At 59.7% G+C, this 14570-nt stretch overlaps 1 protein-coding gene across 1 annotated transcript in view; it reads right to left on the bottom strand.

Annotated features, from left to right (window-relative positions):
• Positions 1-1699: 1699 nt before the first annotated feature.
• SH2D5 (SH2 domain containing 5) overlaps positions 1700-14570 on the bottom strand; it is a 13754-nt gene continuing 883 nt past the window's right edge. The window contains exons 2-10 of the mRNA XM_011933979.1: positions 10406-10534; positions 9972-10052; positions 9454-9528; positions 8378-8524; positions 6372-6623; positions 6058-6226; positions 5617-5725; positions 4745-4904; positions 1700-3980 (exon numbers count right to left, since the gene is read on the bottom strand). Coding sequence (XP_011789369.1) covers positions 3777-3980; positions 4745-4904; positions 5617-5725; positions 6058-6226; positions 6372-6623; positions 8378-8524; positions 9454-9528; positions 9972-10052; positions 10406-10492 — 1284 coding nt within the window. The 5' untranslated portion in view covers positions 10493-10534 and the 3' untranslated portion in view covers positions 1700-3776. The remainder of the gene's footprint in view (positions 3981-4744; positions 4905-5616; positions 5726-6057; positions 6227-6371; positions 6624-8377; positions 8525-9453; positions 9529-9971; positions 10053-10405; positions 10535-14570) is intronic.

Here is a 14570-nt window from a genome sequence, read left to right as displayed (position 1 = left end):
CCTCCCCGGCCGCCTGCCAGCACGCTCACCGCCTCGGCGTTCGCGGTTGCTGGGCAACGCCCGTGGCGTCACAGGAGGGGCCCTGGGAATGCCTGGCCTGGCCCGCGAGCTTCGCCCGAGTAATCCCCGGGCAGCCACGCGCGGCCACTTGCGAGAAGCGCCAGTCCTGGCTGGGCTCCTTTCGCGTCTGCTGTCTTCTCGAATCCGCACAGCCCCAGTTCAGAGATGCTGCGCAGCTTGCAGAGGCTGCGGCTAAGACTGGGGCCCCAGGCCTAGAGAGATCCCAGGCCTTAGGCACGGGCCAGGGACCTAACTGAGAACAGCGGCAAGGACCTGTTGCCCCTTATCCATGTCCCCGTACTGGCTCAGGGGAAGGCTGCCCACAACTCACAGCCCCTGGACAGCTTCCTGTCATGCCACCCTTGTTATTTCTAAGACCCGAGATTGTAAAACAAACACTTTAGAAGCCAAGTCTTTTGGGCCGGGCACGGTGGCTCACGTCTGTAATCCCAGCACTTTTGGAGGCCAAGGCGGGTGGATCACCTGATATCAGGAGTTCAAGACCAGCCTGGCTGACATGGTGAAACCCCCGTCCCTGGTGGTGGGCACCTGTCATCCCAGCTACTCAGGAAGCTGAGGCGGGAGAATCACTTGAACACGGAGGCAGAGGTTGCAGTTGCAGTGAGCTGAGATTGCACCATTGCACTCCAGCCTGGCCAAAAAGAGCAAAATTCCATCTCAAAAAAAAAACACAACAAACCACGTCTTTTGGATGGAAGGCTGCCTGGCCTATCCCTCCTGGCTCAGCGCAAGTTCCCCAGCCCGAAGAGCACCTCTGTCACACCTCTGGGCTCTTCCTTGCACTGCAACACTGAGTGTCAGCTCCATGTCAGGCACCGGGACAGATGCTGGGGAGACAGCCCTCCTGGCCCATGATCTAGCTGGAGAGACAGACACAGGAAACAAAGTCCCACAAACAGAATCCCTTAAACAAAAATGTAATTAAAAACTGAATAATGAGTTCCATGCAACGTATTTTTTTGAAACAGGGTCTTGCCCTGTCACCCAGGCTGGAGTGCAATCATAGCTCACTGCTGCCTCAACCTCACAGTCTCAAGTGACCCTCCTACCTCAGCCTCCCGAGTGGCTAATGTTTTGTAGAGATGGGATCTCATTTTGTTGCCCAGGTTGGTCTCCAATTTCTGGGCTCAAACAATCCTCTCACCTCGGCCTCCCAAAGTGCTGGGATTACAGGCAGGAACCACTGCACCCAGCCCATGGAACATCTAAAAAAGGAACCTCACTCAGCCCAGGGCATAGGGCAGGCATCTTGAGGTTGACTGGAGCTGAAATATAGTGGCTGAGTGGTTAATAAGGTGAAGGGAAGGGAGGAGGTGGAGGATGCCGGTCTGGGCTGTGCGGAGGTCCTGTGGCACATGGCAGAAGCAGAAAGCAAGCCCGGGTTGTCAGTGCAGAAGGACTTGAGTCTTTTTCCTATAGACATATCCACTGAAAGTTACAGCAGAAGAGGAACGTAATTTGATTGAGTCTCCCTGAGCAATTCCTTCTGAGCCGTTGAGGACAGGACCTCTGGTTCACCATTCAGCACCAGCTGAAGGAATGTTTGGCAAAAACGAAATAGGGAAACTGGATAAAAACCTCACCTTTCGAAAGAAAGAAAAGTCTGTAGCAGATAATCTGAAGCAAGACATTTTATTTTGTTTCAAATCCACACAGCAAGGAAAGCGGGGCTACCGAGGTGGCACTGATTGGAACAAAGAGAAAACTGTGGTCTCTGATTAAGACATGGAGTCTGCAAACAGGTGCCAAAAACCTTGCCCTCTCTGTAACATGAGATCAATCAATGCTGGCTGGAGGGATGTTAAAGTGCTTGGTGGAGACTGGTCCCTTCAGTGTGCTAAACATGGCCCTGATAGCTTCTCCATACAGGTAATTCACCAGTAAAACCCATCCCTCAAAGAGGAGAGCCTTGGCCCAAGTCTGGACCAATGACCAGGTCTCCTTAACTGCCCATCTCTGGGCTATAATCCTGGGCCCAGGACATCGCTAAACCTCTCTCTCCTTGCCAGGGAAATGTGAGGCTGGGGCCTCCCATAGAGACCAGTGGTTGGTGGAGGAAGGGGATGGCTCCAGCACAGATGGCTGTAAAGCAGAGTCCCAGCTTTCCACTCACACTCAACATAAAGAAGTCCCAAAGGGCAGTTCCTTCTATCTTTTGTGACAGGATAGCTCACTTAACTTGCAAGGAAGTTACCAGGTTCCAAGCCAAGCCCCTGTCCTCGCTGGAGGGGTGGAGGTGGGGAACACGAGGCCTGGGCCTCTGGGAGGCTGGCTTCTCACTCCCCAAGTTTGCCTCCCTTCTTTCTGCTCTGGTGGGGCTGCCCACTTCCTTCCAAGAGTCAGAAATCTGTGACTTTCAAGGCACTGAACAGTTCTGTCCCACTCCCAGACGGGGAGAGGGCATCTCCCAGGCTCATGACGCGGCTTCTGCTTCAATAAGAGAAGTTCATGCAAAACGAACTTGTTCTATAACTGAGTTCAGTAGATTCATGTTTGTCACGTTTGCTTACAAAGAGGGCTACCTGGGTTTGTCGGTCCCTGGCAGGACCACTGCCTCACACTAGAGTCACTTCCCTGGGTCTCCCACGGCCCACTGAGGCCAAGTGCCCCTGGCAGGGCCCACATCAGGTCCACCTTTCGACGGTTCTGCTGTGACTGACCCCATTCCCAGTGGGGCTGGCCTGGTGAGGCAAGGTGGCCCCTGACAGCCACAGTCAGTGCCATGCTAAGGGGAATGTCAGCATCGGACAGCCTCCCTCCCAAGGCAGCCACCAAACCACATGTGGTCAAGTTGGGGAGAGCCCTGGTCACCCCTCTAAGCCTGCAGCTCACTGCCTGCCCCTCCCTAGCAAATGGCTAAAGGAGATGAGCTGGGGGTGGGGGTGCCCTGATGATTCCTAGGGAGAAGGGGTGAGCCTGTGCATCCCTTCAGAGAAGGTGGGAGCCACAGCCCTGAGGTTTTGAGTGGAGATAGCATGGAGATTCTCGGCCCTATCTGCTGGTGTGCATCCCTTTCTGCACACAGGAGTCCACCCGTGCGTGAGCGCTGGGTACAGCTCTCTGTCCCTCCTGCCCTCTCTGCACCTTCCCACCCCTCCTTCGCTCTCAGATACATGTGAGAAACAGCCCTGCTCTGTCAGCCCAGATGGGGTCATCCCCAGCCTCCTGCCCACAAACTCCACAGAGTTGTCTCTGCTCTCACAGACACAGTGGCTCACTCCAGGTCTTTGCCCAGAGTGAAAACGAACTCCTGCCTCCCCAAACCCCTCTCCCTCACTCGTCTCATGAGCTTTCTGGAGACTCCCAGTCAGGGCCCCAAGGCCTGGCCTCCTTGGGAGAGGGCCGCAACTCCGCCGTGAACAAGCTGCTGTCCCAGGAGTAAAGCGGAAGCCCAGAGGTCCCAAAGCATCCGAAGCCACCCAGCAGGTCATCCAAAGCCATCCAATGGGTTACCCAAAGCCTGCAACTCCACCTGCCCTCCTGGAATCTCAGCAGCCCACATGTTCTGCGAGAAGCCATTGGCAATACCCAACCTCAGGGCTCCCCTCCCGCGGACAGTGAGGTGATGGAAGACTGCTCCAAGGGCAGGGTGACTGGATGGAACTGGAGACCAGAAGGGTGCAGGAAGGGCAGAGACACTGCCGGGGCCCAGGAGCCGGGATGAGGCGGGGCCTGTGGGACCCGGGCCCTACCTCTTAGCCCAGGCCCTGCAGCTCTGCCTCGGACTTGGCATGGCTGAGGGGCCGGAGAGTCCGGGGCGGCCTGCCCGGGGGCCCACAGTCCTGCTCCTCGTAGGTGGGGTTCAGGCGGCCCATGTCGAGGGGACAGAAGAGGCTGCGTTCAGTAACCGCGTGGTTCTCCACCAGAGCCTCCAGGCTGGGGAACTCTGCTGGCAGGTGCTAGGGGAGGAAGGGCCTTCAGCTCCAGTCCCCTTCCCCAGGGCTCACGCCAGGCACCAGCCACCTCCTCCCACAGGAACCTGCCCATTTTAGAGAGCAGGGGACGAAGCCCAGAGACTTCACATGTGCTATCGTGGCAAAGCCAAGCACCATTCCCTCTCTCTCTTCCCAGCCTGGGTAGGACTGAGATGTTTAGCTTGGAAGTAAGGGCACACATGTGAAAAGCCCCGCCAACCCCTCCCATCCCTAGAAGCTGGGGGGCAGGACAAGACGTCACACTGGAGACTCAGAGGCTGTTGAGCTTAGGCAAGCCCCTGCCCTCTCTGAGTCAGTTTCCTCCTCTGCTAATTTGGGCTACGGTGTGGGAAAGCCAGGATTCCTGTAGAAATGTTAGACGTGACCCCAGCTCAAGACTCTTATTAGAGGTACCCTTCGAAGCCCCCTCCAGAGAGAAGGGCCCTCAGTGACCAGGCACCTCCCTTCCCTTCCAAGAGCCTTCAGGTCAGAGCAGAGCAGAGCCAGCAGAGGTGGGGCCAAGTGGGCCAGCTGGGGGCCAGGCCAGCAGGGCCAATGAGGAAGGAGCAGGACAGTAGAGGCAGGATGGAATTGGACAAAGAGCGACGCCAGGGAGAGCCAATGGGAGACAGGGATGGCAGTGAGGCGCATTCAGGACCTCAGCAGTTAGAAAAGGGAGGGCACCAAGGACCAGGGATAGAGCCAGTGATGCGGCAGGGCCCAGGCCCTTCTGGCCGCTGCACTCTTACCTCCAGGCAGTAGCGGCCCAGGTGATTCCGGAAGACCTGGTGGGGCACCACGCCGCACTGTGTGTGCACAGACAGACACCACTGGCCGCTGGCACCCAGCTCAGGCCACAGCAGGAAGGCCCCAAGCACGTCTCTCCGCAACAGGGCCAGGGCACAGGGCCTAGGGGCACAGAGGGGAGAGGGTAAAGGCTGGACTGCTCTCCTGGGCAATGGTCATGACAACCCCAGCAGCATCGAGGCAGCCTGCGGATTAAATGCCCTTAAACACACTGTGCATTGCCTGGGCTTGGTGGCTTATGCCTGTAATCCCAGCACTTTGGGAGGCCCAGGCAGGAGGATCCCATGAGCCCAGGAGTTCAAGGCTGCAGTGAGCCATGACCATGCTACTGCACTTCAGCCCGGGTGACAGAATGAGACCCTGTCTCTAAAGTGAAATTTAAAAACAAAAAAAAAACAGCAAAAACCCAACATGGGGCCTGACTCAGAGTCAGGCTCAACAGAAAGAAGTTTTTAGAAGCTTAGAAGGTTTCTCCAGGGTCTGTAATTGTTGGCAACGTCAAGACTTTCTCAGGAAAGAGGCTTAAAGAGCTGATGCTTAGGAGCCTCGCCCTGTACGGGCCAGGTGCTGAGGGCTCTACCCGAATTACCTCATTTGATCCTCTCCACAGCCGTAAGATGAAGCTCCTTTCATTAACCCCATTTTACATTAGAGAAAATGGAGGCCCAGGGTGGTGAAGTCCCAGGCCTGAGGTCACCGAGGTTGGCAGCGCTCTGCCCATGCACAGGAGTGTGTGCCTCAGGGGCCCGGGAAGTCCGTATTTCTCTGCCCACTCCAAGGGACTGGGCATTGGGCCAGGCCAGGCCTTTCCTACCTGGAGATGCCAGCAAAGGCCCAGATGTTCTCTGTCAGGCTGCCCTCGCTCTCCACCAGGCACAAGTGGCCACCAGGACCCCGGGGCCATGCCTCCCATGCGGTAGGAACTGTGGAGACCATCCAGGAGTCAGGAGGAGAGTGACCAAGCCCTCCCATTCCCTACGGCTGCAGGCCTCATCACCCATCACCTCTCTGCCCTGCTCAGCAGACACATCCGCACACAGGCCTTCCACCCGCCAGTTCTGGTCCACATGCAGCTATACGCAGTCCCCTGTGCACGGACCCGGATGCAGGCAAACACACACAATGCACAGCCATCACTTGGAGGTGTGGCCACAGCCTTGCAGGAATGGGCACTCACGCCCACCTCTGGCTGGTCCAGGAGCGCCCAGGCACGTGTCCCAGGTACACACAGGGCAGGCATGCTCCCACCACTCACAGGCCTCCCGAGCCGACAGCTGCAGCTGGGTCTCGTAGGTGCAGCCGCGGTAGGCCCCCGAGCGGATCACCTTGCTGCGAATGGCCTTCTTGCGCACCAGCGTGGGCGAGCAGTAGGGATTCCCCAGGCGGGCATGGCGGGTGCGGCCTTCTGACTCTGGCAGCTCCTTCTAGGGCACCAAGAGGGGCCCACAGGCAGGCAGACTCAGGTCCAGCCATGTCAGGCCAAGTGAAGCCCCTGCCCCCGACATGCCCCCCAAACCCATACCCAGTTCCCTTGTCCACTGCCCACTCCTTGGCTGGGGTGCTGCGTACCCCACTGCCCACCAGCCCCTCTGCTGGCAGCCGCCGGAAGGAGACCAATGCATGGACGTTCTGAGAGAGTTGATCACGGCTGAAGGGCTCCCGCACCAGGCCCCCAGGGGGGCCCCCAGAGCTGGACAGTGACTTTAGGGGCACCTCCCCTGTGGGTCCTGGGCAGGGCTCTGGCAGTGCCCGCTCCTCAGGGTGCTGCAAGAGGTAAGCCAGCTGGAAAGAGCGGCACAGGAGCAGGTGCAGGATCTGGACCTGGGAGGGAGGAGAGCGGTGGGCTCAGTTGGAGGAGGTCTCCGTCTCCCTGGGCCTCAGCCCACTCACCATGGGTGCATGCAGCCCCTTGGCTTCGGAGGCTCTTCCCATTCTTCCTGGGAAAGCTCCTACTTACCCTTCAAAACCTCACCACCATGCAGGCTTCCCTACCAGCTTCCTTTATTTATTTAACAAACACTGAGGGCCTTCTGTGGTCCAGGTATCATGCATGGAGCAGAGAATGGAAGCATGAGCTCACGCACTCCTGCCCCCAGGCTTACCACCCCCGCCCGGCACGCCACATCAGCACCCTCTTCCAGGAAGGGCCAAAAGCCCAGGCCCTGAAGTCAGAACTTGGGTTCCAATCCTGGCTCTGTCATATAGGAGCGGCTGTGGGACGCTGGGTAGAGCATGGCACCTCTCTGTGCCTCAGTTTCCTCATCCCCACCTCCCTATGCCCCTTTGAGGAGTCAGTGAAATGGAGCACAGGAAATTCCCAGCACAGGCCCAGTGCTTGTTGGGAGCAGCGCATCCCACCCGCCACACACACCATCCAGACCCAACGTGTCAGACCCGTGAGCATCAGATCAAGGACCATGACTCAGCCACCTGTCACCCCAGTATCCAGCACAGGGCCTGGATATACAGGATGACAGCAAATGGTTGCTGGCCAGAACAAAACTCAGAGCCTGTCTGCCAAACGTCTAGCTGCTGAGGCTCTGTTGTTCACGACAGCCAGGCTGGCTTTGACTTTCTGATCCACCTGCCCACCCCGACTGCTCTGGGCCAAGCACTGTCTCAAGACCTGGACCCAGGCCGGGCGCGGTGGCTCAAGCCTGTAATCCCAGCACTTTGGGAGGCCGAGACGGGCGGATCACGAGGTCAGGAGATCGAGACCATCCTGGCTAACACAGTGAAACCCCGTCTCTACTAAAAAAATACAAAAAACTAGCCGGACGTGGTGGCGGGCGCCTGTAGTCCCAGCTACTCGGGAGGCTGAGGCGAGAGAATGGCGTAAACCCGGGAGGCAGAGCTTGCAGTGAGCTGAGATCCGGCCACTGCACTCCAGCCTGGGTGACAGAGCGAGACTCCATCTCAAAAAAAAAAAAAAAAAAAAAAAAAAAAAAATTAACTGGGCACAGTGGCGGGCGCCTGTAGTCCCAGCTACTCGGGAGGCTGAGGCGAGAGAATGGCGTAAACCCGGGAGGCAGAGCTTGCAGTGAGCTGAGATCCGGCCACTGCACTCCAGCCTGGGTGACAGAGCGAGACTCCATCTCAAAAAAAAAAAAAAAGACCTGGACCCAGACTCTGCTCTCAAAGAATTCAAGTGCCTGTAATTAGGGCAGACGATGGTAGCGTGCGGTTCATGTCACAGGACCCCAGAGAGAGGGGCCATCTGGAGGAGTCACGGCGGGGTTCAGACATGTGGGCTGAGCCCTGAAGAGTGAGTGGAATGTGCCAGGATGAGAAGGGGAGGGGGATGCCAGACAGAATGGCATGAGCGAAGGCCTAGTGGTGTGACTCTCCACTCTCTAAGCGCGTGGCCAGGTTCCCGCCCCGGGCCCTAGGGAATGCTGAGGCCGCTGACTTGCTTTGTGGTATCCTCAGTGGAAAGAGCCACAGAAAGAGGCGAGGGGTGCATGCCTGGAGGGGGATCAAGCCGCCCTGACAAAGCCCTCAAGGAACCTGCCCTGATGCCCAGCACACAGTCCCTCTGGCCTCCATGGTGGTCCCCTGCCTCGAGCCCCGGATACCTCTCCTGGCTGGCTGCCCACAAAGAGGTGGCAGAAGAGCTTGCTGGCTGGGCTCCGTGGGTTTCGAGCCACGAAGGCAAACTGGCAGTCGGCAGGGCACCAGGTGGAGTAGAGGATGCGCCTCAGGGCGTGCGCCATCAGAAGCACCTGGCGAGGCAGCAGCGTGAGGCCCCGATCAGACCCACCGGGCAGCCCCACCCCTGCTCGCCAGCCTGCAGGGGTGAAGAAACCTTCCCTCCTTCCATCCCGCCGGGTCTCAAGCCCTCATCCTTCACATGGGCCCTGGGCTCAAGATCGCCACCCCCATGTGATGCTCAGCCTGCCGGGGCCCAGAGAACGGGAGTGACGGCAGGCACTGGGGTGACACGCCTGGCCCCTGGAGGCAGGTGACTGGGGTGCGAATCCTGGCTCTGCCACTCATTTGTGTGACTCAGGCAGGTGAGGGCAGTCCTCTGAGCGCCTGTGGTGATGCGTCAGGTAGGGAGATACCAGCACCTCTCGACAGGGCTGTTGCTGGGGATCAGTGGGAGCTCATGTGAGTGGCACAGGACCTGACCCCAGGGCCCCGCAATGCCCAGTTCTGGGGACACCAGGTGTGCCTCAGTGGTAGGTGACTGATGCCCGCAGCTGTGAGGTGCAGTCTGGCGCGCAGTTAGTGCCCGCCCCACGCTGGCTCAGCAGGAGGACGAGCCTGTAGCAGAGCAGGGAGGAGGAGCAGTGGCCAGGAGCAGCCCTACTGCACCTGGGTGAAGCTGCCCATGGCCCACCAGCCAGGGCAGGGCAGGGAAGCTGCGAGAGCCTCAGTGGGCTGGATGTTCCTGATGCTCAGGCGGGGAGGTGGCCCTGGAGGGATTCTGGAGGCCCAGGGGTGGGAAGCTATTGCCCGAGCCAGCCCTGGGAGGAGGCGGCCCTTGGTGCAAGTCCAAAGGCCCAGAGCGGGTAGGCTGGTGCGCCAGGGGGACCCCAGGGGAAGCAAGGGGGCTGAGCTGAGGCCAGGACCTAGGTGGAGAGTGCATCCTGAGGCTGGAGACACCTGTACCCATCCAGTCCTCACCTGTACCCACAGGGGTTCCTACCTCACCCTCCCCGCTGTAGATCTTGAGACCCTGAAGGCTGAATTTCAGGATGACGGCCCGGCGTCGGGGACAGTCCTGGGTGGAAAATAGTAGTGGGGACAGGCACCACCTCCCAGACCCTGCCTTGGCCTGCCCAGCCTCAGTACCATCCACCAAAGGCTTAGCCCACTCCACCACCCCGGCACGGGGTGGGGCCCTGGCTGGTGGAACCGCCTGGCGCTGGGGAAGTGTGGATGGCTCCTGGCAGACGACCCCTAGCTAGGGCCACCGCTGGCCAGGCTATGACTGTCACCCACATCTCCATCTGTGGCTTCCAGCTGTGGGGCCCAGGTCGCAGTAGCCCAGGGCATAAGGGATGGGGTCTCTGGAGCCTGGGTGTGTGTCCTGACCAGCCCACCACAAACACTGCCTGTGTCCTGCCCCTCTCTAACCGTGGGGAGGGTGGATCTGGTCTCGGGGTTTATCTGGTCTTCAAGGCTGTGACTTTCACTAGGGAAGTGCCCTCCCAGGCTACCCACCTTCAGCGCCCACAGCTGCTGCTGCACCAGCCACACGCTCTCCTGGGTGTCCAGGTCGTCCACAGGGAAGGAGCCCACGTACTGCTCGGCGGTGGGGCGAAGGGAGTACGTCAGGGAGTCAGGTCCATGGCTCCTAACCCCATCCTCCAAATTCCCCCCAAACATACATCTGCTCTGCCAGGCAGGCTGTGGACAGACAGAGCTTGATTCTCGGAGCCCAGGCTCTGCTGCTTTCCCGGCAGGTGACCTTGGTCAGGTCACTGAAGCTCTCCGAAGTCCCAGTCCCTCATCAGGGCACACACACACTCCCCAGCCCAAGTCAGGGAAGAGAGAGGTAGAAATAGGTCCTAGACCCACAGCACTTCCCAACCACCAGCGCCTGCTACCTGAGGGCCACCCACCAGAGCACACCTGGACAGGGCGTCCCCACCCACCTGGGCAAACTTGGTGATGCACCTGGGCCGGTGAGGGGCCAGCCCGCAGTCAGAGGCCCTGCGGCCCCCAGTCCCCGCCTTCTGCATGGCCCTCGGGGTGCCTGGCTTCCAGCTCCACGGGAGGGGAGGCTGCAAAGGGCAGAGGGAGAAGGGCTGCTTTCGAGACAGGCAAGCCACAGAGTGCCCCCAACAGGCTATTCATTCACTGGCTTCCTAGGCAGCTGCTATGTGTGCAGCAATGCTGGGCAATGCCCTGGGCACTGGGGAGCCAGCCCCGAAGAAAATGATGACATCTCTGACTGTCCTCAAGGAGCTTACATTGTTGCTGGGGGGAAAGACATTGAACTAAATAGTAAGATAGATCACACGTGAGATGCGGATGGAGCGAGGAGGAGAATGGGCAACGTCAGCTTAGAGGCTAGGCTGATTGTTGCCGGGAAGCCCTCACTGAGGAGGGGAGGTTTGGTTCAAGATCTGAAGGGTGTGGCGGTACATGCTCAGGGTCACTCACTCATTCACTCAGCAAGCTCTGAGGATTGTGGTGCTCTGGGCTGGGGCCTCCCCCAGGGGGTGGAAGTCAAGGGATAGACCCGTAACCAGCTTTCACAAAGTGCCCGAGGGAAGGGAGGGCCACCTGAGAGGGCGCCATCAAAGAGAAAGGCAGTGACAGCAGCGGAAACAGAGACTGCAAAGACACAAAGGCAGGCAGGCAGCGGGGGCCCGCAGGCCGACCTCGGCAAGACCAGAACAGCAGGCTGGATCCAGTTTGGGATCAGCCTTAGATGCCAGGCTCGGGAATTCAGACCCCACCCTGTGGGTAGTGGGAGCTATAGCAGGTTCTAGGGCAGGAGCTCTGTAGTTCATGAAGGTGGCTACAAGCTGGATGGCCAGAGCTGATGAGGCCAGGGACCTGCTGCAGGAGACCATGCCTCACTCAGCCCAAACGGACCCCAGCCCCTCCCTGAACCCCCCAGTACCTTGCAGATCATGAAAACCAGAACTCAGCCAGACAGTGCGCTGATGCAGACAGGATGTGGGGAAGGAGGACAACTGCCCTGGGGGCTAAGGACCACCCCCCCCAACTGCCGAGCCCAGCCAGGCTCTGGTCTTTCCTGGGACCCCTCTCCCACATCCAGTCGTGGAAGAGGAGTGGACCCCCCCCTTAGGCGACTGTCCTCAAGGGCAGGGAGCACACTATTTCCCATGGGAGCCCAGGACACAGCTGGTGCTCAATTAATGTGGAATTAACACATCATGGCCCCATGATTCCAAGACAGAACGGCTGAATGCCTCTGGCGAGGTCCCCCAGGACTCAGCTCCCTCGGTCTCTGCTGGGACCAATGAGAAAGCCACCTCTGTGTCCCATCCTGGCTGGCTTCTCTCACCAGCCTGCTTGTCATCACTGACTTGGGATCAGAGTCCTGGGTCCAAATCTTGTGTGACTTTCGGCCAGCTGCCTCAACCCTCTGAGCCTCCCCTTCCTCATCTGCAAACCTGGGATCATGTGAGAAGGAGATGGGGACAAGAATGGAGGAGCAGGCGCCCAACCCGACATCAGCCAGGCTTGGATCCAAAGCTCAACAAAGCCTGCTGCTCAGGAGGGAGCTTGGGAGGACAGCGGGGTCTGCCCACTTCCGCTTTCCTCCTTGTCCTTGGCCACCCTGACAGGCGCCCACCCAGGGTGGGAGGGCCAGGCAGGGGAGGCCTGCCTGGGGCTCGGATTCCCGCCACAGAGAGCAGGTATCCAACAGAGCCCTGGGCAGCAAGGACGGGTCTGGGGTGTGCTCTCGCTCAAGGAGGAGGGCTGGGGTGCTTTGGAGCTGACTCTGTTAGCACCAAGAGCCCAGGAAGGGACCCTGTTTTTGCCTGCCCATGACCTTTAACCCCAGGCTCAGGCCAGGGTGGAGGTGCCTGCACCGATCCACTTTCAGTGAGCAGCCAGGAGCCAGGAAACAAAACGCTGCAACTGTACTGTCCCCTTGAGTCTCCCTGGCGCCCCCTCTTACCCTGGCTGCCCTCCTGCTTTTCTGGGCTATTGCACCCTGATTATTTCCATGTCATATCCTTTACCTACTATACCTTTTATGTTTAAATAAAGCAAAGTTAGATGTGCAACTGGCACTCAAGCCATGTGACATCATTTCCAGGTAAGGAGGTGGCGGGGCGGGGGGCTTCCAGTGACATCATTTCCAGGTAAGGAGGTGGCGGGGCGGGGGGGCTTCCAGTGACATCATTTCCAGGTAAGGAGGTGGCGGGGCGGGGGGCTTCCAGTGAAGCCACCTTTCAACTTCATAGTCACATCCTGGGGCCAGGATAGGCCAGGATGGCAGGCAGTGGGGAGGGAGGAGGCAAAGACAACGCAACGCGGAGAAAAGGAGAGGGAAGGTACGGAGGATTGCGGGGTGGCCAGGGACAGAGGCAGGAACAGAGAAGGGCGAGAAAGCAAAGGAGAGAAAGGAGAGCTGTGGGGAGGAGAGGGGAAGGGTACGTTTCTCATCCTGTCCTGGGGGACACAGCCCCTCAGGCACCAAGCGTGAGATGGGGAGGAGCCGTGTGGGCATCTCACACTCACACGCGCACACAGCGGTGTCCAGGGCTACTGTAGCCCCTCCCTCCACACCCAAAGCTGCAGCTTTCGGCATCCCCAGTGTCCCAGCTGTGGGGGTGCGGAGGCCACCCACTGGCCCTCTTAGGGGCCCCACCCCACCCACCATCACCTGATCCTTTCCCCATCTCCCTGGTCCTTAGCCTCCTTGGAAACTGGAAGTTCCTCCCTCCTTCCTAAGCCTGAGGAGCACAGTGCGTTCAGCCCAGGCCTGGAGTTGGGGTGGGGGGCTCCCGGGGAACCAGGGAGGGCACGGGACTCACTCTAACCCTGGAAACAGACCTTACCCATTCCAGGCACAAAACACCCGCTTGTCTCTCTGGGGGCAGATCTGCTTTTCGCAGGCTTTCCACTGCAGTCTGGCTGGGCCAGCACCTTCCGAAGGGGACACACTTGGAATGAGGCTGGGGCTGTCCTCAGGTTTTCCAGGTGGCCCTGCTCAGAGGCAGGAGACTGGATGGGCTGACCTGCCTCGTGGGCCAGGCGCAGAAGCCCTCTGGGGCACTGCACCATAGCTGAGTTGGGGAGACCACCAGCCTGCGGACCCTGGGTCAGCAAAGGGTGGCTCAGAGGAGTGAAGTCACTTGGCCATGGTCACACAGCTTAAGTGAGAGAGCAGGGAAGCAAATCCATGTCTCGTGCTGTTTCCTCAGGCCATGGCCGTGCCTTTCTGCTCGGACTCCCCTCCCACAGATAAGCAGGGTGTCCACTGCTGGAGTTTGGTGGGGGTCCCCGCCAGTCCAGGAGGAGGGGAGGCAAGGAAGCCGCCGGCTAGGGAACTCGGTGCTGCCTTCTGGCCGGAGGGTCTCCTCCCACTGCCCCAACAAGCGCCCACCTGTCCTGGGCCACAGGGTCGGGGAAACCCAAGGCCACCCAGCCAGGGGTCAAGAACCTGGATTGTGGGGTCTAACGTGGTTAGCTGGCGTGACCTTGGGCAAGTCACTTGAGCTCTCAGCCTCCAGGTCCTCAGCTGTAGGGTGGGAATCCCCCAGCACTACCTGTTGGGGTGCTCGTAGCTCTGGTCCTTCTTGGAATGTTTCCGAGGCTGACTGTCTGTCAGGCCCCGCCGCCAGTGGACGAAGGTCCCTGCCCTCTAGGGGCACCCAGCTGGGGTGGTGGAGGCGGCATGGGGGTAAAGTAATGAGAAGAGAACAGCGGGGTGAGGAGAAGGCGAGGTGCGTGCGTGTGCTGGGGGTGCTGCTTCACGGCCTCTCCAAACAGGAGACACAGGAGCGGGAAGTGCTGTTCCAGGGGTGGGTGGGCCGAGGCCCCTGAGGGGCGGGCGCGGGGGTGCGAAGCGCTCCAGAGTGGGCTGCCGGTGCCGCTGTGCTACCTCGCTCGGGGCGCTGCGGAGGACGACCGGGGACCCCGGCAGAGTCCCCGGACCCAGGAGCGGGCTGGGCTCTGCCCCAGGGCACGGAGGAGGCTTACGGTGGCAGAGAGGGCAGATGACGACCGAGCGAGTGACCAGCGCCCCTCACTCCCGAGACCCTCCCGCGTCCGCGTCCGCGTACCAAGCCCCCGCCCCGACCCGGCTCCCGGCGCTTACTCACCGCCTCT

The sequence above is a fragment of the Colobus angolensis genome, unplaced genomic scaffold (genome assembly GCF_000951035.1).
Source record: "Colobus angolensis palliatus isolate OR3802 unplaced genomic scaffold, Cang.pa_1.0 Scaffold130, whole genome shotgun sequence".
Classification (NCBI taxonomy): domain Eukaryota; kingdom Metazoa; phylum Chordata; class Mammalia; order Primates; family Cercopithecidae; genus Colobus; species Colobus angolensis.
The sequence above is the reverse complement of the archived record's forward strand: the minus strand, read 5'-3'. Positions and strand labels throughout refer to the sequence as shown.